Source organism: Abrus precatorius, unplaced genomic scaffold, assembly GCF_003935025.1.
Source record: "Abrus precatorius isolate BTA unplaced genomic scaffold, Abrus_2018 Scaffold5, whole genome shotgun sequence".
Lineage (NCBI taxonomy): Eukaryota > Viridiplantae > Streptophyta > Magnoliopsida > Fabales > Fabaceae > Abrus > Abrus precatorius.
This window is the reverse complement of record NW_020874395.1, coordinates 18,387,224-18,410,795: the sequence shown is the minus strand read 5'-3', so window position 1 is coordinate 18,410,795 and position 23,572 is coordinate 18,387,224. Positions and strand designations below refer to the sequence as shown.

Genomic DNA, 23,572 nt, shown 5'->3' with positions numbered 1-23,572 from the left:
AATTTGGCTATGGAGGTGAGGTCAGGGAGTTTATATATCAGAGCGACGACGATTCACAACGACTTTTTGGTGTATGTTCGAGATGCTCAGCAGGGAGATGCCTTCCTGCAAGACATGATGAGACAGAAAGGTGAGGGGAAAGACTTAGAGTTCCACTGTGATGAGAATGGAGTGATTAAGTTCCAGAACTGAGTGCGCATTCTTCAAGTAGATGAGCTGAGACAGATGGTGCTTGAGGAAGCACATAAGAGTAGGATGAGTTTTCACCCCGGTGCAACTAAAATGTATCAGAATCTTCAGAAGAGTTTTTGGTGGAATGGAATGAAGAGGGACGTGGCTGAATATGTGGCTAAATGTCTAACTTGCCAGAAGGCGAAGGTAGAGCACCAGCGTCCACCTGGGTTGTTACAGCATCATTGGTGAAGGTAATTTGGAGCTCAAGTGATGAGGGAGATGTCACATGAGAAACAGAGAGTAGAATGAAGGAGTTGTACCCAGGTTGTTTTTGTAATTTGTGAGTGTTTGGTTGAATTTCGGGGACGAAATTCCTTAAAGAAGGAGAGAGTTGTAACACCTTAATTTTGTAATATTAATTATTGTTAATTATATAAATCTAAATGTGTGTATATATATATATGTGTGTGTGTGTGTGTGTGTGTGTGTGTGTGTGTATGCATGACTGGTTGGGCTGAAAATGGGCTAAATGCCTAAGTGCAGGGCGTGATACTGGGCTGTTCTCGCTGCAGCGAGAGGATTCTAGTTGTAGCGAAAGGGCCTTGGGAGGAAGGACCAGAAATGTCACCTTCTTGCTGTAGCAAAAGAGCGACAGTTTGTGATGAATTTCTGGGTGTAGTCTCGCTGTAGCGAGATTCTGTAAAAACCAGAGTGCAATTTCATCTGAGATTTTTGCTGTGGCGACAGAGGGCGTCGCTGCAGCGAGATGTGTCTTGCTGTAGCGAGAGTGTCGCGACCAGGAAAGGATTTAAAGGGAGTTAGGGTTCGAGGAGGGTTATTTCTCCCTCTCCCTTCAAATTCCCTTTGATCATCTCATTCCCAAACTCTTTTATATCGATTAAATTGCCTCCAAAGCCGTTCAAAAACTTGATTGAAGGTTGAATTCGCGTAAAGAACGCTTGGAGGTGAGTTTTAATGGTTAGGGTTTCGTTTCTCATCCCCTTTTCTCTGTTTCTGGGTTTCCTTGGATTCTCATGAAGTTCTTCTATGTGTTTTAGGCCGAAATATATGTAAAGAGCACGTCTGTGGTTGAATCTGAGTGTGGGTCTTCAATCTAATGTAAGGGGAGATTCTACTCTATCTCAATGTATTATAATTCTTGTGTATTTTTTTTATTAATGCAATGTGGCTGAAATAGGAAGTAGAAATGGTGTGTTTGATGGAAATTGGTGTGCATTGTGATGTGTGCTGGAATAGTTAGGCCCTGTGGGAAAAATTATGTGTGATGGAATACCATTGATAGATGAATTAATGAATATTGTGAACAAATGTGGACCCGAGGGTCGTGTAATATGGATGGATATGGGTCATGTGCCGTGTAATATGAATGAATATTGCATGTGTGAATGAAATATATGTGAATGGGGCGTGTTAGCGCCGTTGTAATGTGCTGTGAATGGTTCAGCAATACACTGGGGGTGTGGGGATGAGAACGGTCGAAATACCTGGGGGAAGAGGGAGTAGTGGTGACACCGACTATGGAACGGGTGCACCACAAGCCACACACTCTCTTCCTGACTAGACCTCTAACCATTACCTTTGTTGAGCGACCCGTAACTGACCACGAGGTATCCGTGAGGCAGGGGTAACCGGCGACCATTCATGGTGTAAATCTGTGATCACAGTGCTGCAGTGAATATGACTGGCATGCATATGCATGGGTTTATGAATTATACTTATGGATGTGGAATGCTACTTGTGAATGTACTTGTTTAATGTATTGGAAAAGTACGGGAGGTGAGACCCTATCCTGACTGTGTGTTTTGTGTAGTGTAGAGTACTCACCCTTACATTCATTTTTCAGGTAATGAAGACGATCAACATCAGACTCAGTGAAGGGATGGATGGACTGCTATAGGACTTCAATTTTATTTTGAAATTGTTGTAATTGAACTAGTCCCCTAGTAGTTATTTGATATTAATTTGTAACCCTTCACTTTTTTCGAAATCTTTTATGAAAATTTGGTTATCCGATTTGCAAAATTATTATTTAACTGAAATTAAATTTAAGGTGTTACAGTCGACATGTAAGTCCCTAAACCTAGAGGCCGTTAATAGACAGTAACGGAATGCTGACATGTTATATTAAGTGACACATGTCATTACTTATGTGGCAAAATGATGTTTACGTGTCACGTTAAGTGACACATGTCATTGATTACGTGGTAAAAACAACATTGGATGTGGTATAGTATACATTTTCATTTCATTTTAGTCCTTGAAATTATAACTCGTCAGACATTTTAGTTCTTGAAATTGTCACCGATAGGCATCTTAGTCCCTAAGATTGTCACTGACAGATATTTTAATTCCTAAAATTGTCACCAACAAACATTTTAGTCCCTGAGAGAGAGAGAAAGAGAAGATGGGTGGTAGAAGTTCTGTTGAAAAAGGATCTGGTGGAGGAGATGATAGAGAAAGTTCATGTGGAGCTGCATTTGCAAGATGATTGGTGGCACCGTAAGAAGAGGAAGGAAAGGGAAGGGAAGAGAAGAGTGATTGGAGTTCTTCGACTCGTCTAATGATAGAAAAGTCATGCTGAAACCTTTATCGTTGTCCTAACTCATTGTAAACTGCAGCATCATCAAAACTAACCATTGCTGTTCAAAACCCAACACATCATCTTCAAGTCACACCCATGTAAAAGATTGCGCTCACACCATAATAGCTTCATCACTTACAACTCAAGATTTTGTGCTCAAGTAAAACCCAAATATTTGATATGAATGCATGCATATATACAAAGGAAAACTACGAAGAAGAAGAGTGTGTAATCACATTCACACAAGAAGAAGCTAAAGAAGATGTGAAAGAAAGATATGAAGATGAAAGAAAAATAAAGAAAGCAATGAGTTATAATCTTAAGGACTAAAATGTTTGTCGATGAAATTTTAAGGGTTAAAATGTCCGATGAGTTATAATCTCAAAGATTAAAATGAAATGAAAACATATACTATACCACATACAATATCATTTTTTTCATGTAATTAATGACACGTGTCACTTAAAGTGACACGTCAACATTGTTTTGACATGTAAACAATGACGCGTGTCACTTAACTTGACATGTTAGCATTTCATTACTGTTTATTAACGGCATCTAAGTCTAGGAACTTAAATACCCGTCGGAGATGAAAGTCGAAAACTAGCGTGATATTTTTAATTTTTCAAGGACTAAATGTGAATTATGTTATAAAGATGTTGAGTACCCAATGATAAGGTAACTGAATTATAATACTATGTATTTTATTTTTTAAATTTTAATATTAAAATAAATTAAATTATATATTATTACCTTAATTTATATACATTACAAGTTTGGTCTTGAGATTGATGTTAAAGATTCTACTGATTCAATTATATGTGTCTTATTTGATAAAATTGTTGAACAACTAGCACAAATAAAGTTAAAAGATCTCTTTGAAACATTTGAAATTGTAAGCAAATGTTTTAAGATCTAATTTACTGTAAAATTTAATCAAATGATTGATTATATAAATAAAATATATTAAAATAAATAATTATTTTTATGTGATAATTTTTCTGGGATGATGGTGAAAAGTTGAAGTTGCCTCCACAACTTTTAAATTTTATAGGCACTTCATATATTTTTCAAATAAAAATGAGTACTTACTTTGAAAGTTGTGAAAAATAAAGTTTTACAGCAAATAAAATTTTGAAGTCGAGTAGTGAAGGTAACATAGAAGATTAAATTGAAATTTTATTATTTCCATTTATAATATTTACAATACTATGATGAATAACTTTATTTTTATTATTTAATCTTTACATATTGAGAATGAAGAAAGTTTAGATAATATAAATATGAAAATAAAAGAAAATAATTTGACAATAAGTTCTTTGTGTATATCTCTCACCGCTAGAACACCAAATTTTTTAGATTATATAGTAATTTATATTTGATATTTTATTTTAGATTATAATTTGATGAAGACGAAGCAAATAATACTGAACGAAAAACAACAATAAAAGATTTAAAAGATTAAACAATTTTATTGCATTATTGTATAAATACTTTTAAAATTTTGTAGAATTTAAAAAAGTAGAATATCACTGAACTTTTTCATCTTTATAAAATAATTTTATTATCTTATTATATATATCTATCTTACTTTATTATTATTATGTATGGACTAGTTCTTATCATATTTATTTATATTTTATATGTGACTTATAAATTTTATATTATATCAATATGTGTAATTTTAAATGATATATGAATTAATTTTTATATTTAATAAAATTATTTTCTCTTTTAATTTCTATTTAAATCTTAATTAAAATTTTTAAATATATAAAAATATATTTATCATATTTTTTAATGTAATTATATTTGATATTATTTAATATAATAAAATTTTATTGTTATATATTTTTATATTTAAATTATAAATTTTTTATTTTAAAATAAAATAATTTTAATAAAAATATAAATAAATTTGAATAACACATAAATATATTTACTAATTTATAAATAAATTATTATTAAAATTTCTAATATTTAAAGTCATATATAAATTAATTTTAACTATTAGATTTATTTTTTTTATATATAATTTACTTTAAAAATAACTAAAATATTTATTTAACATTTTTTATCTTTCTGTTATATTAAAAATAATTTTTTGTATTTAAATTATAATTATTTTATAATTAAATTAAATAAAAAATATATAAATATATTTATGCAAATTCGTGCAATGCACGAACATATTTATTAGTATATAATATATTTTTAGCTTTAATATTTAAAGTTAAATTTAAGTATATAAAAATAGTAATTTTTTTATTAAAAAGTTATTATAATAAAATTATATAAATAAAATAATTATTTTAAATTTTTATAAATTATATAATTATTATTATTGTTATTATTGGTATTTATTGTTTCAAGTTAGACCTAAAATTTATAATTAACATTTTTTACACATAAAAATCTGTTTAAAGAAAAATAAAAGTAAAATATTAATTCTTAAAATTTTATTAAAATGGTAAAAGTGAAATCATGAAAATCAGTTTGAAGTATCATTTAATTTTGATTTATATATAATTTTATAATTTTTTTATTTTTATTTTTTTTGCGTTTGAAGAATCCACTTATTCATACACTGAGTAATATCAATCTAAGGCTCTAAGCATTGTAGCTCTATTTGATTATTTTTTTTTTTAATGTGAAACGCAATTGGATGTTTTTTCAACTTACTTCAAAACTCCGATTTCTCTAAAGAAAATATATTTTTACTCCAGCTTAAATTATATTCCAATAACAATGCCACACAATTCAATAGTTAAAATTTAATTATATTTTAAAAATATATTCCATATTAAAATAAATTAAATTTAATAGTTATAAAGTATATAAAATTTGGTATATTTAATCTACATATATAATGCATAAAAAATTATAGTTTAATATTGAATTGATAAATTTAATATTTATAAAAAATACCATATCTTTAATATATATATAATACTATTAATACATAGTTATTATAAATTTTAATACATTCTTAATATATATATATATATTAATACATAGTTATTATAAATTTTAATACATTCTTAATATATATATATATATATATATATATATTAAGAATGTATTAAAATTTATAATAACTATGTATTAATAGTATTTCTAATAATTTATTTATATTCTTTAACTGATATCTGTTTGACATATTTGTTTTGTTGCTTCACGCGAATGCATCACATAAGTAACAGTAAAATGTTCTTTTTGAGCACAAGAGGATTCAGCAAGAAGTTCAAACGTTAAAGATGAAACCACACCTAACAATGTCTAACGGTCTTATAGTAATAGATGCCTTTACTAGGCAATTGAGATTTTCAGGCTAAAGACTTTAGGTCAAGTAGGGTTTGCAATGCTAAATTTATATGTTGAATTCCATGTCTTGGATACAGTCATTAACATCTTAATCCAAGGGGGAAAAATGACGTTACAGAAGAGAGAAAGAGCACAAAATGATGCATGTGGACATGGATGAAACACATTAAGCATATGGCAGTGGACTGCAGTGAATTGAATCATACATCAAATAGCCTAATTCATTGCTAATTGAATTCTCCACGCACACGCATAATGCATTTTTCTTTTCCATTTTTCAATGCTTTTTTTTCTCCTAGAGGAGTCTCTTAAGGAATCATCCTCACATATGGCGTGGATTGAGTATCTTGTGTATAACACCATCAACATAAGGGGTTGCTTCTTTGCATGGTTCTCTTTCCCCACAAATTGCAATGTGTTATGTGGCTTAATGATTTGATGAGTTGTCACCTTGTGGAGGTTACCGTGACTCAGTTGACTGTGTTGCACATGTCTTCGATATGTTTTCTTTCCTCTTTTCGTATTTTCCCCTTTGATAGAAAAAAGAAATTGATAATAAAAATAAAGAAAAATAATTAATTTTAATAAATACATATGCATTTTAAAATAAAATATTAATCATTTCTAACTAACTCCTCCTTCTAAGCGATGATTTTCAAAATATCTTCAATAAAATTGATTAATTCTTCTAGAAAACATTTTAGTATGATTTTTTTTTAAAAGGAGGCTTATAATATTTCTGATCATATTATGTAAAGTCACAAAAAGATTTTAAACAACAAAGTTTCCATAATTTATTCCATTTAATTTTTCTTTCATGCAATTTAAAAACAAAGAACAAATAACCTCATGGGCGATCAAGATTTTTTCCTCTCCTGCAATGGTAAAGGGAAGAACTTATCATTAAATGGGTTTGACGATTCGCATATTATTTTAATTAAAAGTCTATTAGAATTCATTACATTATCCTGTAGCAATATTGCCATATTGACAATGTTAGTATATCAAGTTGACTGTCATTGTTTGACTCTTTTACTTCAAATATTTGTTTACCAATACTTGACATAGAAAATATTGGAATTGATAATGACCAGAACATAATGTAATTAAATGCCTTACTATTTGTTTTTCACTTTGAGAATGTTCATAATTGACACCTACTTGGAAAGTAGGTAAGGTTTGTTGCTTTCTCAAAACTAGGTTTAAGCTTATATAAAACGACTATTCTTTTTCTATACTCATCTTCGAGGTCTATTTCAGTTGCCTAATGCTTAACAAAATTTATGATTTGGTGGGCCATCCCCGAACGTAATTGACTATGATGATGAGATGATTAATTGATTTAAGAGAAAGTAAACTCAAAAGGAATGAATATTCATGATTGAGTAGCTAATCTGTTTAATGATGACAATATATAGATCACTGAACAATCAAGTTTGGACTTCATATTTCCCCTCAGCCATATACATATTCAACACATTTGATTGCATGATAACAAGACAATTAACAAATTGTTGAGTGTCTAAGACTACTGTTCAATTAATGATTTAGGAGGATTTAATTTGCATTAACAAATTGCATGCAACATTCAAATGTATGTATTCCTTTTTTTTTTCATCCTTATTCCTTTTCATTATATAAATATTTTAGATTTGTAATCTACTTGAATAAGATAAACTTGTCATTTTATATGTGTATATCTATATATATAGAGAGAAATATCTTCTCACACCAGTATAAATTTATAAATTCTTACATTCAATTGATCTAAACATTTTATTTATCTTACATCTAACAATTAGTGAAATAATAAATTATAACTCATTAGATATAAGTTAAATGAAAGACTCAGATTATATATATATATATATATATATATATATATATATATATATATTAATGTTATTAATTGCTAGGTATAATTTAATGTCACTGTAAAATCATAAACCGTCATATAACTTTTTTTTATCTGTTCACATGTAAATATATGTCATAACTGATTTTAATCGATTTCAAAGAAAATATATAAACAATGGAAGGGTATAATGGTAACTTAACCAAGAAATGTATTTTATATTACCTTTCTTCATTGAGAAATATCTCTTGGCCTTCTAGTACACTTGTAGGTTAGAACTGATGTAAAGTTGTAAAATTATGTAACCGAAAAAAGGAGAATACACGTAAAACAAGGGGACAAATTGAAAGATAAGAAAAAGCTCTCAGGAGAAAAGGGGTCATCAGTTATTTTGGCATTAAAGCTTGCAAACAACTTATAGAAAAGCAATTATTATAGTTGTCTCCCTCCAGAAGATAATATTCGAAATGATTATGACGAAAAGAAAGCTTAAACATGAATTATTGTAATGACCTCGATCGATAGGCTTTATATACAAGCAAACTACACATGTCTATCAACTTCAACAGAATACCAAAAAGTCGATTAGTACTCTCTTTGTGGATCATCGATTCATTGCTCTTTCTTATAAAAGACTACAACGAAAAATTAATTGGGGTGATGAAACTGCACCGAATATGTCTCATTTATTGAATCTATGTGATTGTTCATATAGTTATATTAATTATCTTTTTAGGTTTAATTTCATCAACAAGATTGTTCGAAAGATCAACCAACTATGTTATCAAAATTAAGAGCTTGTAAGGCTTCCCAAGGTATGTTCTTACTTCAGCTTTTTATTTCTCTATTATCTTCACAACTTGAAAATCCTTGCGACATGAGTTAGGTTAAAGGTAGTGTTTTAAAACCAATATCGTGCTTAATAATTATTTGGGAATCTTGGAAAGATTAATTGATTTTCTACTTGTTTATCAAAGGAAAATGTTATGTACGAATAATTAATTGAAAGACAAGCATAAAATTTCCTTGAATGAAATGGAAGTACATGCTAACATTTTCCTCACCAAAATGTTTTCATTTTCGTATTCAGTACATTCTAAAAACAAATAATGGCAAAATTTTCAAAGGTAAATATATAAATGCAACACAATTTGAGAGGGTAAATGGAAAAGCTTGGTCCTGTTTCTTAAAGAGCGAAAGTAATATTTTTCTCCATGTATTCTTTAATTAAATAATGTAAAAACTATGTCCTCCATTTTCTTAAATTTTGAAGCTCAGAAACTTCTTTCTGACTACTACTCCTCGGCTCTGTGATTGTTGTAAGTTTGCTTTGTTAAACCAAACGACTTTATTCATTTTATTTAGTTTCTTGTATACTGCCTTATTTTCGTGTGTCTTATTAATTACATACTAAGGCTATGTTTGATTTCTCTTTTAAAAAGATTTTTCTATTTTTTTCCTTCTAAATATAGTATAAATTTATATTATATTTAAAAAAACTCATTTAAAAAAAATTAAACATACTCTAAATCTTTCATAAATTAGCTTCTATTTATGTTATTTGAGCTCAATGGCTTATGTGATATTCTAAAATTTTATACGTCCTTTTTCTAAGGTAAATTACACTTTATCTTTATGTAGTTTGAACGTTTTAAAATTTATCTTATACATTTTTTGTTACATCAGTAAACTCTTTTTCTTTTTTCCGTATGATTTAACCTCTTTGTAATACCACTTTTTTGTATCACTATATTCTCATCATAGAAATTTATTGACAAAAAGAAATATAGGAGGTAAATTAAAAAAAAAAAAAACAAAAGGTATCAATCTACAACAGAGTAAAGTATAATTTACTTTCAAATCAAATTTACTTTCAAATCAAATTTCCCATAGAATTATTTAAAATTTGAATGACTTTATCTCCCGAAATAATTAAATTCAGACATGCAGCTGGTTCCCTATCTTTAAAAGACAAGTTTCTTTTTGTGGTACATTCTTGTTGACATTTGATTGATGTATAGATTATATTTCTGCTGTCAGATGTGAAGCAACCTAGAGATGCTCAAAAAAGCATAAACTTCCATGAGGAGTACCAGAAGGCTTTAAGGACAAAATCCTATGCTGATTTTTTCAACAAGGCTCAATTACTTGCAAGCCAGCCTTCCATTTATTCCAAACAAAATAAATTTTCAGAAATCTTCCTTGAACCAGATCAAGAAACCATACATTCTATTATTAATACAACAATCCTTTCAAAGACACCAGAACTAAAGAATCTCATGCTCAGCTACTTTGACATCAGCGCTGAGGCTTCATTCATTTGCACCCATATTCTCAAAAGCATCAACCAAGTTCAATGTAATTACCAATTCATTCAAAGAGCACTAGACATTATGGATGAAAATAATGACTCTCATGATAAACTCAAACAAATTGGTTTTGAGCTTAACTCATTCATTGTCTCAAATAACCCATTTTCCAATCTTAGCAATCTTGGTTTCAAGCTCATAAGTGATAATAAGTACCCATTAGTTTTGCACCATTTAAAATCAATGAGAAAAAGGGTAGGAAGGAAAATTAAGATAATGAAGTATTTGAAGAAGGCATCAAGAATTTGTGTTGTACTAGCATGTGGCTTAGTGGTTACCACAGCCACAGTTACAACAGCACATACTTCAGTAGCTTTAATCATGGGTCCAGCATTTCTCAGCATTCCATGCGTGAGTATTAAGAGGAAGCTTCCAAGTTCAAGGTTTTCAAGAAGTAAGTTTCTCACTAAACTTTGTGATCAGCTTGACATGGCAGCCAAGGGAACTTACATATTGAATAGAGACTTTGAAACAATGAGTAGGCTAGTAGCTCGGCTTCATGATGACATTGAACATAACAGGGCAATGGTGCAATTCTGTTTGGATAGGAAAGTTGATAAATGCTTTTTGCAAATAGTGAAGGAGCTTCAGAAAAGTGCTGCTGAGTTTAGGAAACAAGTGGAAGAACTTGAAGAACATTTGTACTTGTGCCTTGTGACAATTAACCGAGCAAGAAGTTTGGTTATTAAGGAAATGACAGAAACATGTACAGAAGGCTTCGGACAGTAGACTTGAAAATATACTTGTGAAGCTTGTACAGTGTTATTAAGAATTGTTTTTTCTTGTATCTTATCATTATATTAGTGTTTTTTCTTAAGTGGCTGGGAGGATTTGTGTTTACATTTCAATATGGGTTAATCTATTTGACAATGACATGTAATTTATGATAACAAAGCTTTTTTAAGGTGTAACTCGTATAAAAATTTGTTTTATTTAAATGAAATCTTAACTTTATATATATATATATATATATATATATAAAGGGTTAAGACATTATTGTTTCTTCAATTAAACCTACCTAACTTAACTGTTGTTTGGATCTCAAAATATTGTGTTTTATATAAACACTTCAAAATTTAGTTTAATGTAATTATGCAAAGTTTCTCTATAAAAAAATTGGAAAAAAAAAAAATACTATTCTTCATTCGACTTCTATCAATTCAGTCCAAGTTCCACTTTAGTCCGGCTAAGAGTCATATATTTGAATTTTTTTCTTCGAAAAACTAAAACAATCTGATATTATAATTATAAATTTCACATAATGTTAATTTTGAATTCTAAAATTCTAAAATCCAACTCAATGTCATGATTGATGAGGACACACAAAGAGGGTTGGAAGAGATAATGACCGTTTGTTAAATTTTTAAAGAAGTTTTTATAGGAAAAAAATAATATAAAAAATAAATAAATTTTATTTTATAAAGTAGAATCTTTATTTTTAAGAAGTTCTATCATTTAATTTTTTTTAAAAGATGTCATTTCTAACTTATAAAAAAAATTTGTTCATTTCAATACCCATTTTTTCTTCTATATAATTTTTTTTTATCTAAACTGGACTAACACCATCTGTTTGACATATACACTTTTAATGGTATTTTATAAAGTATACATTTTTTAATTAATTATTGAATCATATGATCCTATTTTAGTAATTTTGTATAATATATTTTAGATCATTTAAACAATAATAAATATATAATTTAATAATATAAATCTATTTATATTTTAAATATTACACTTTAACGTATAGTAATAGGATAAAATATCAATTAGTTTTAAATTGTATATACTTCTATATATTAATTTATTTGATAAGAATTTCAATAAGATTATTGCAATGATTATTCTTTTTTGTAGTTAATAAATCATCAGTGTATCACCTTATATTAAAGAAGAGGATAATTTTTTTATTTAGCATATAATCTTTAATTTTATTCGCTTTTCTTTATTTTTTTTTTAAGATTGGTGAAATAGAGTTGAAAATGAGTTCTTGAGTAAAAACGAGCTTAATTTGAAGAAATCTAGCATTATAAAAATTTATAAATATCCGAGCAATGAAACAACAGTGAAGGCATGTGTAAATATATTTCAGCAACTACATTCATGCTTATGTGCACAATCGCGCTAAATTTATAGCATGCCCATGCAAGTCAGAGGACACTTAAGTGTTTATATATGTGATTTAGGAGCTTTAATTAAGATAACTCTTTATTTATCGTCAATTGGGTATGAAAGAATCAAGCCTACTCTAGCTATCTGTCTTAAGGGACCATTGTTTGCGCTAAAAGCATGTTAGAAGACGTGCAAGTAAAAGTAGATAGATTTCTATTTTCAGTTGACTTCTACGGAGTAGATGCTAGAAAGAACAAAAGTATATATCTCAATCATTTTGTGACATCCTTTCCTGACTACTACAAGCACTTTTCATTGATGTGAACAAGCGCACACTTATTCTGTAAATGCAAGATGAAGTGGTAACCTTCTTTGCCTCTAACGTAACAAAACACCCCTGGTGCTCATAAGCCAGGCAAGGAAGGTGCAACTTTAAAGACCAATACATCATCATACACTCAAAATTCCTATGGAGGCAAGAGAATAACATTCAAGCTTCCACACAGGTTGATTCAAATGAAGCGACAAAAATCCTCCTAATCTGAATTTGGTTAAGCTATGACACGACCTTTTGGCTCGCAATGTTAAGTCAGAGCTTTGCATGAGGCAACCAAGTTCCTTTGGTAGTAATTCTAGATTTTCAATTTTCATATTTGCATGGTTGTGCTCCCTGTCAACATGGTCGCGTACTTCTAATCATAATTAAAATGTTTAGGATAAAGTTTGAAAAAGAATGATAAAAGAGTTTTATTTTTCAAAAACTACCACTAAATCAAACGATAGCTAGACTTAAATCCTAAAATCTTCACATACAAAAGGGAGTATTTAGCATCCAGAGTTGTGCTAAAGAAGGAAAAACACTAAATTGGAATCTAGGTGATACATATCAACCCTCTATAGCGGTAGGTGAAGATTTCAGATGCATTCATATCCATAGGTAGATGATAGTATTCCTCTCAGGGTCGAAGCAACATTCATCCTTGTCAATTGCAGCGAAGATGGTGTATGTCAGGTGTGAAAAGTCTACCCATGTATTCATCTCAATCGGATATATGTGATGTAACCAATACAAAGTCGGAGTCAAATGAGGAACAAACTAATATGTGAATAACTGTTAGATATTTTTCTAATACCCTACGTATATTATATTTATAACGTTTCAGGCCTTCTAAAATATATTATAAGAATATTTATTAGAATTTATAAATACTTATATGAATTTTATTTCTTATAAATATCATAAGTCTACTTATTTTTACTTTTAATAATTAATAGACCAAATTTATAAATAAAATAATATTAATTGTCACAACTCTTCATAAAAGGTATAAGATTTAAAAGGTATAATTATTCATAAAAGTGTATTTGACTATTATAATTAAAGTTCATAGTTTCCAAGTCAGATATACACAATTTTTTCTTCTTCTAATAATCCATTGTTAGTAAAGATTAAAAGCAATTATGTATAAAGGCTTGAAAAAAAATAATTCTTGACTATAACACCTTTTTCTTAATTTATATATTACATTGTCTGATAAGAGTTTACGACTTGTCCTATCTAATGTTTGACTTATTTAAATAATTAGTTTAATTTAATTTTTTTAAAAATTTAATTAATTAAATAGGTCAGATTTAAATTTAAATTTTTTTATTAAATATAATAAAATAAATTATTTAAAATTTATAATAATATTAAATTATAATATATTTTTTTTAAAATAATAAATATAACAAATATGTATATGTAATTTTATTATAAATATAAAAATGTTGAATCATATTTGTTATAACTTTCTCAAATTCAAGTCTTATTACTTTTTTAAAAATATGCTAATAGTTTGATAATTTATTTTTAAATAGATTTAATTATTTATTAAAAATGTTAATATAAAATACGTTATTAAAAAGATTAACAGATTAAATCAAATTCTTAAAAAAGATTTAATTAGATTTAACAAAAATTTATGATAAATTATGTTAAACTCATACTTCAAAACGATTAAAGTTCTTGAGACTATTCTTTGAAAAGGTTTTTAGAGTTGTTATAGGGTGGTTTTCACATGTTTTGGACCACACATGGTCCATAATCATGTTGTAACTTGGTAATTGGCTTATTATTTTAATATTTATTAGACAATTTTAATTTTTTATAAAGTAAATTTAGCAGTGTATGTAAGTTGGACTACGGGTGGTCCATGTTTTCACGGGACCACTGTATGAAAAATCCAATTTCTATGGGGCGGCAATGGAAGGAAAAAAGTGGACTAGTATAATTTTGACAAATATATTAGTAAATAGGAACTTGCATAATTTTTTTAAAATAAAATAAAATTATACGAACCGATAGATCCATTAAGCTACATAATATTAAATTTTTATATTTTTATGTTTGATATAGAGGAATTAGTTATTTGATTTATTTAAAATATTTAAGAAACAAGACTATTAGTATAAATTATTTTGAAAATTTAACATATGCTTGGATTTTCAACTGAGTTATAAATCCTGTACCTGATTTTACATCTTGTGTGCCGTATTTATTGCTTTCGCAACTCATGTACAATACTCAATTATGGTGGTTTAACCGTGTATGATAAGCATTAGTTACGTGTAATGTAACAATTTTAACGGAATAAATCATAACTTGGTGACCATGTTAACTGCTACCTGGAGCAACAGTAAAAGTAAGATAGTAGACATCAATAATAAAAATTGGCAACTTATATGATATAAATTTATATTATATATTTAAAAAATTATTAACTTTTAGCTTTCAGAGTTCACTTTAAGCACTTATAAATAGTATTTTATTGAAAAATAGTATAACATTAATTCACATTATCATATTCTCAAGATATAGTAGTTTAAATTTGAGCTTAACTTTAAGTTTCAGCTTACTTGTTTAACTAAAAAGATAAATTTAGCCTACCATTTAAAAGTTTAGTTCAAATAATTCACAAGTATCTCAATTTATTAAAAAATTCAAAATTATTAAAAATAATATTCTTTACCTTAATTGGAATTTTTAGGATAAGATTATGGTGATAAAAATAAAAATAAAATAAATATGAAAAACATTTCTTCAATTAAATTATTAGTGTTATTTATAATGTCCTATATTAAAATATATTATCATGCTAATATTTTTTAATAATGATATATGCATGCTAAATAATAAATTATTTCAAAATTTTGCAAAAAAAAAAAAAAGAAATGGCTAAAAATTAAACGTCTAAATTTTTAAGAAAATTTTCATGCATATCATGAATAACAAATGTGAATTAATAATATTAAAAAACTGAAAATATCAATATCTTTAATTCTTCAATTAAATCATTTTATATATTAAACTATCAAAGAATATACTAAATTAATAATTTTGATTCTCTATTTTTTTCTAACTTGGTCTTTAATTTTATTTTGGTTCTTTAAAATTATCTTTTATTTTAGTTTTTTTTCTAATTTTTTTTATTTAGTTCTATATCTTCATTTGGAAGGATTAAACTAAATAAATAAATAAATAAATTAGAGAACTAATATAAAATAAACACTACTACATAATACATATTTTACGTAGGTTGAATATAGACTTTTAGATAAGTTGTCAAACCAATAGATTTTGAAAACTCTTTACGGTGATTGTAATTGACAACTAATTTAAAAATATTTTGTTGGATTTAATTAAATATTTGATCTCAACAAAAATTTATATAATTTAGATTTAATTTTTATAAAATATTTTATTAAAAAATATTTTTTACTTTTTTAGGAACTATTAGTTTTAGTTTTTTTAACTAAAATAATTAAATAAAAAACTAATACTTGACAATATATCAATAGACTATGTTATTTTAATAAAAAAAATATAAAAATTAAACATAAATTTTACAAACTTTACAAAGATCAAGCACTTAATTAAATTTTTTTTTTAAATTAGTTACTCAAGGGAATCAATGTGATAAGTTTTACTTTTAACGCTGATTGTTGCTCAAATCAATCAAGTAAGTGTATTTTTTCTTTTTTGTTAACATTAGTTAATGAGCAAGGGTGATACAAAAAGTTTTGTACATAAGTTAATGTAAGGACTTGTTTAAAAAGTCAAATCGATTTTTATATACATCACTGTGTAACTTCAATAGATTCAACAAACCAAACAACCAATAAAAGCATAATAGAAACAATTCAATTAGTTTCGTTCTACAAAATCATGGCAATTTTAAATTTAAACTTATAACATATAAATGTACTAAAAATACAAAACTATGATAGAGCTTTACAAAATAACCTAAAAATAATTTAACCATAAAAGATAATGTAAACAAAAATATAAGTTAGTAACTTCAAGAAAATAAATTGTCCAAAGTATTTTAATATCAACAGGTTTTTCTTTCTTGAATGAATTTTAATATTTGAATATCTAAATATTTTTTAAAAAATAACTCATTAACTAAAATAAATTTCAAGTATTAGAAAGATTCAATTGTTTCTTTTCATAAATAAACTATATCTATATTTATGGAGATGCACTGAGAATATGCCTCCTGACTTAATATACTTTATACTTTTAGTTGTTTTTTTTGTAGTATAAACAAGTAAAAAAAATTTTAACATAATAAATAATTATAATCTAATTATTATTATGATATTTTAGATATCGTTACCAATTGAGGAATCTCAAAACTCAATAATCAGTTGAATTAAGTTTTAAAGATTTTGATAAGCTTTGTACTATTATTTTTCTTAAAACAATGATATATTTTTGAAAGGATTAATCTTTCTAAAATTGTATCCTTATTAAATGATATTGTGAACATTTTAATCAGAACTTCTTCATCTTTTGTAGTTGTAAGGCTCATGCATGGTATAACGTTTCTTCATTGTTTCTTTATCAATTCTATTTTGGAGGTATGTGAATAAATGTCATTTTCTTATTTTGATTTCATTTTTAAACTCGTTAAATTTTTCTTCTTATAAGCTCACATTGCATTTGAAGAGTTTTTTTTCTTTTTTTTACTATAATGTAAAAAACTTTTAATATTTAGCTCAAGTCCTTAACTTGAATCTATCAAAAGGAGAGTAAGAGATTTTCTATGGTCTAGGAGGCTACTCTTGAGTTGACACATTTTTAACATCATGTGAACTTCACCTAACTTTTGGTTGTTGTCTCTTTTTTTGGGGATGGATTTTTTTGTAATTATTTTTGCAAAATCACACTAATGAAATTAAGTATGATGCATTAAAAAAAATGACAGTATGCAAAATTCACTTAAGCAAATTTGTTTAACTTAAACAAATTTTATAAAAATTAAAAAAATGTGCATTCATAACCAAACTAGTATGACAAACATAGGAAGCAATGACATTACAATGACGTTCTAAATATTTCTAACTTCTACAATCAACCCTGAACCATTTAAAATCAAATTCTAACCTATTTCAACAATAGTTTTCCTCAACTCCACAACCAGAACCTCCAAAAAACTATCATTTTGCATTGAAAAGAGAACATATAGAAGAAAGGAATGAAAGAGATGAATGGTTTGACTTTGAGAATGAGAGTAAAAAAGGAAAATAATATGGTGATTGATAAGTTCGTAATTAGGCCTTCTTCTACGACTCATATATTTATATTTAACCTTTATTTTAATTAGATTTTACATTGATTTATATGTTAAATGTACAGTTTAGTATAAGAGGACACAAGTGGATTTTGGGTGCATTTTGGACACAAATTGATGAAAGATCAGAGCTTTGCAACAGTCAGCATGTCGAGACCCTTTCAACAAGGCCTTACACGGTTGTGTTCATTCGCAATAAGCCCAATTATAAAGACCTTTTAGGGTTTTCAAACCCTATAAAAGATATATTTCAGACATCTTGTTGGACACACTGTTTTACATCTTATCTTTCACTCTTCGATACATCTTTCATTTTGTCTTTCTTACATGGGATCATTGGCATACTTGGTAGGCTAGGAGCTTTGAGCGACTATACTTAAAGACCAAAAAATCATCTTTTTCTAGTTTGCTTTTCTCTATGACTTTGTTTATGACTATTTTATTTTTTTCTTTAGCATGAGTAACTAAGTCTCTATAGCTAGGACTATGAGAACTATTGTTCATGATTTTATGAGATTTTGAAGTTTGAATTTATATTTAGTTTTCGTTTGTGATTAGCTTTTATCCTATTGCGCATAATTATAATCTTAATTAATTATATCATCAGGCGATCGTACCTCGAATAGTTAATAAATATATAGGAAAAAGTGAGACAAAAAATTAGGTGGACCAAACCAATATTTCTCTTCCAATCATTATTAAATTAACAAGTTCATAAGTGTTTTATGCTTTCTTTAATTGATGTCTTGCATGATCATTGAGGATATTAATTTAGAGAAAAAAATATTAATATTACATGATCATTGAGTATTAATAGTATTTGCATGAATGATTGGTAATCACAAGGAAATATAATTTAGAGTTAAACAGAAAATTAACCTATATGCTCAAGGTTCCTCCCCTATAAGTTCAACCAAGACGTGTGTTATGTTATTTGCTTTTATTCATAATTAATTTTATAATTAAATTATAGTTCTTACTTAATTTCACATCTTTTAAGCTCAAACAATTAAATTAAGAAATTCTTAGTAATTTAAAATCAATCTTTGTGAGACGATATCTCGATAACTTATTTTAGAAACTTTTATTACTTCTCGACGGGTATACTTGCCCTCGAATAGTAATTTTCAATTTAGGCAATTTTTAAGAGTAACAACTTAGTTTTGGTATTTTCTCTTCTTTATTGTTGGCCTAAGTTGATACTTTCCCTTAAGTGAAATTTCCTCACTTAAGCGAATAATGGATTATTTAAGTGAATATTAAGTCACATAAATGATAGTGGAGCTAAAAGGTCACACAAAATCGCTTAGTATAGGTATAATCATTAAGCCACATTATTTGCTTAAGTGAAAAATGGTCACTTAAGTGATATAAGTCCTCTCATCTAATGAAAAGTGATTAAGCAAACAAATGTCACTTAAGATATTATGACTCGCCTAAGCGAGAATTGGTTACTTAAACAATTTTATCAATAATTTGGCATGCAAACTTCAATGGTGTGACGTATGCTTCAAGAAATATTTGCCCAAACCTCTTTCTCTATGAGAAAACACTTCAATGGTACAAGTTAGAGTTAGAGGGAAGAGAACACCATCTTAAAACATAATCTTGGAGGTCTAGCGCCATACAAAAGCAAAACTTGGTTTTTGTTTCTCCATTTGTCAAACAACTACATGATGTTTGGTCCAGTAGTATTACCTTTAGAAAAAATCTCCCTATTTCTTAAGTTTATAACGAATTGTGGAATATTAAATAAACTTTGAAAAATTCTTTTCTTTATTTTGTTAGAAAATATAACGTCTACAACTATGAAATGAAAGTTAAGAGTTAAGTTAGAGTTGGAAGTGTAGATGAAGCATGTGTATTTTGAATTAAATATGGTAGGTAGACATGTTTTAGAGTTAAAAAGTAATACTTCAATAAGTGAAAGGAAGAATATGCTTTCACTTTATGTATATATGTTTGTTGTAAAGAGAGCCTTCGAAGGAGGATAAAAGATATTCTCAAATTACCAAGCATAGACCTGATTTTAGAATTGATTGTTATGCAAGAATTAGAGTATTTTTGAAAAACAATAAAAAAGTTTGTCATATACAAATTTGTAGAAGAACATAATTATCTATTACAACTTTAGGACATAACTCGCATGTTTGCTATGCATAGTAAGATAACCAAGGTCAAAGCTTATAAGATTGATATAACTAAGAATTCTGGATTGCAATAAAAGTTATCATTTCAATTTATCACCACACTTACAAGTCATAAAGCTAATGTCAAATACACTAGGTAGGATGCAAAAAATTACCTCAAGGTAAGAAGACAAAGTATGATTTAAGGAGAAATTGATTATTTAATGCAAAATTTTTAATGATAATTATTAGACAATTCATCATTCTTTCATGCATTCTAGATGGATATGAATGAACAAATAACAAATATATTTTAGGCTTACACAAAAAATGTATTAAATTACACATATTTTGGTGAATTAGTTTCTTTTGACACTATATATTGTATCAATTGTGCAAATATGCATCTTGCATTTTCTTAGATTTTAACCATTATAGGTGTTGTGATTATTGGTGTATGATAAAACAATAAAATCTTTTGAGTAATTTTTTGCCAAGATCAAACAATGGTTAAGGTCCTTATTGAAGACATGCCTAAGACATGTCATGTTTTGTGTACATGATACTTAATACAAAATAGAATAAAACACCTCACTAACTTGATACATTAATTGACTTTGAGGAAGTTTGGACAAACATGATTGAGGAATACAATGTTTATAACAATAATTAGATCGAATCAATATATGTCATAAAGAAAAAATGGACATCATGTTACATGAATGAAGTGTTCACACTTGTAATGCAAAGTACTCAATCAAGTAAAAGTTTAAATTCTAACTTCAAAGCTTGTATGAAGCCTGATATTGACATAAATAAATTCTTTGCATACTTTGAACGTGTTGTGAAAGACAAGTGTGACGATGAATTAATTTGTTAGTATGAGCCCTACCATAAGCTATTAATATTAAGATATGAAATGTCTCTCATACTGGTACAAATAGGTAAGCTTTATACACATATTATATTTAACCTATTCCAACAAAAATTTTGATTCATTCATAGCCTAATACATATAAGAAAGGATTGAATTCTCCTTTTGTTTGAATGTGTCATTACTATAGTCAACCACAAGAGATCATAGAGAGTATTAGTTAATCATGTAACATCTATATGTTACAATTGTACAAAAATTTGAAACATTTGGCACTTTATTTTCATACATTAAAGAGTTTTGAAGTAAATGATGTCAAGGTTGTGCTTGAAAACTACATCATTAAGAGATGACAAGAGAATGTCATTCTGACATTATACATAATGTCAAAAGAATAGAGATTGAGGGGATCCTAAACTGGTTACCACATAACAATATTGACAATTAGCTTTTAAAATGATAAGACTTTCATCTGATGTATCTATTTCTAAATAATACTCTCACTTAGTATGTAAAAGTGTATATGTTGTTTGTCGTCAAATCACACACATTTGGTTACAAGCACAAAATATTGAGATTCATAATGATGATGCTGCTATATTGGTCATCAATGATAGTATACAAACAAAAAGTTTCAAGCAATAACCAAACATAAAGAGAAATAGGTATAAACAATTCAAAATTTAGATTGAGCTACAAGAAAAAGGAAAAAAAAAATGCTTCAATTGATCACAAAATCAACATTCTTAGTTACATATGTTAATGCATATATCATAAAGAAGTCAACTTCTACATCCTTATTGTAACCATGTGTTATTTATTTTGTCAATATTTTAGGAATATCAACCTACCCCTTTTGAACACTATGAGGTATATTATTCGTCCATCTGATGATCCTCTCACTTCTAACAATCAATTCAATTTATTACATTTTTTATGGTAAGATCATTTAACTTAAAAATACAAAGTTATATTTTCTTACTTCATTATATAATTTTTGGTATTTTATCTTTCTTTTGTTTGCAGAACCCCTTGATGATACAACTTGGTCAATTCTTGATCAACCATAATTTTATTTTGTACTTTATTTATTTTGTTCATGTTAGCTATATTTCTGTAGTTATGTCAATATTATAAATGTATATTCTAAAATGGGGAAAGATTTTCTCGTACAAGTGTAAGTCTAAAAACTCTTACACTCTACTTAAGTCTTTCATTTAACTTACATTTAACGGTTAGTGAAGTAATAAATTATAATTCGTTAGATGTAAATTAAATGATAGGCTCAGATCGAGTGTAAGAGTTTTTAAACTTACACTAAGTAAAAAGATCTAAATTATTTGATGTAATTTATGTGATAAATTTTCTTTACATGTTTGTTGCAATTGAATTCTTGATTTTGCAAGTCGGGAACCATTTTTTGCATTTTTCGCTTAAGCAAAACATTTTGCTTAAGCTAGTTAGTCTTTGCTTAAGCAAAAGATGAGGTCCTTATAACATTACTCTTTATCCAATGTTCTCTTAAGCCAACAAAGATTCACTGAAGCAAATCATGTTTCGCTTAAATAATTTCAGTTTTACTTAAGCAAGTTGAATTGTCTGAGAGGGTTGCTCTTTGTTCAATTTCACTTAATAAATTTAAATTTCGCTTAAGCGAATTTGTTTTCACTTAAGTGAACTATTCTTTCTTAAACTAATATTATTGTCCCACAAATTATAGTCTCTGATGAATTTTCACTTAAGCAGTTTTGCACTCATTTAAGCAAATTTGCTAGTTTCATGGTTTAGTCTCTTATAAATTTGTTTAAACTAATTCTAACAATCTCTCACTTAAGTTAAAATTTCAAAATTTACTTAAATGAGCCTAAAATCGCTTAAATAAAAAAAGAATTAAAAGTTCAATTTTTGCACAAACTAAAAAAAATTTAAATACTTTGTTAAAGAGGTTTAATTTTTTTCTTCTTATTATTAATAGTGACATAAAAATCTCTAACATCTCATGAAGGGTTATTCAATTGAAGCTAATTATGTTAGCTTCATACTAGATTTGTATCACTCTATAAATACTTTGATTTATCACTTTATAAAATAAGTTTTTCATTGACATTGTCTTATCCAACTATTTCAATTTTTCCCATTTTTTTAGCCTCATTTTAAACTTCTTTATCTTATGTATGCTAAGGTTAAAAAATTCTGGTCAGTTGCTGAGGATGGATCAATTATTGACTCTCAAATGTCAATACAATCACACTTTTATATTTAATTTAAATTATAAAATCTATAAATTCTTTACTAATAAACCATACTTAAATATTACTCTTTTATATTAATTTTAATTTAATCTTACTTTTTGCATTACTATTTTTTTTTCAACATTATCCGTCTTATTATTTAAAATCTTATTTGAGTAAATTTCTCACTAAGCACTTATAAAATGAAAAAGAATTAAGTAATAAAATAAAATAAATTTCTTTTATAAATTAAACTTAACTTTTACTTATCTAATTTTTTTTAG

The 23,572-nt window shown here is 27.3% G+C and overlaps 1 protein-coding gene across 1 annotated transcript; it reads left to right on the top strand.

The window, feature by feature from the left end:
* Nucleotides 1-353: 353 nt before the first annotated feature.
* LOC113866854 (UPF0496 protein At1g20180-like) lies at nucleotides 354-11,053 on the top strand. Its single transcript, XM_027501652.1, has 2 exons — nucleotides 354-425; nucleotides 9,977-11,053. Exons 1-2 carry the CDS (start codon nucleotides 354-356, stop codon nucleotides 11,051-11,053), a joined length of 1,149 nt encoding a protein of 382 aa, XP_027357453.1.
* Nucleotides 11,054-23,572: the final 12,519 nt, after the last annotated feature.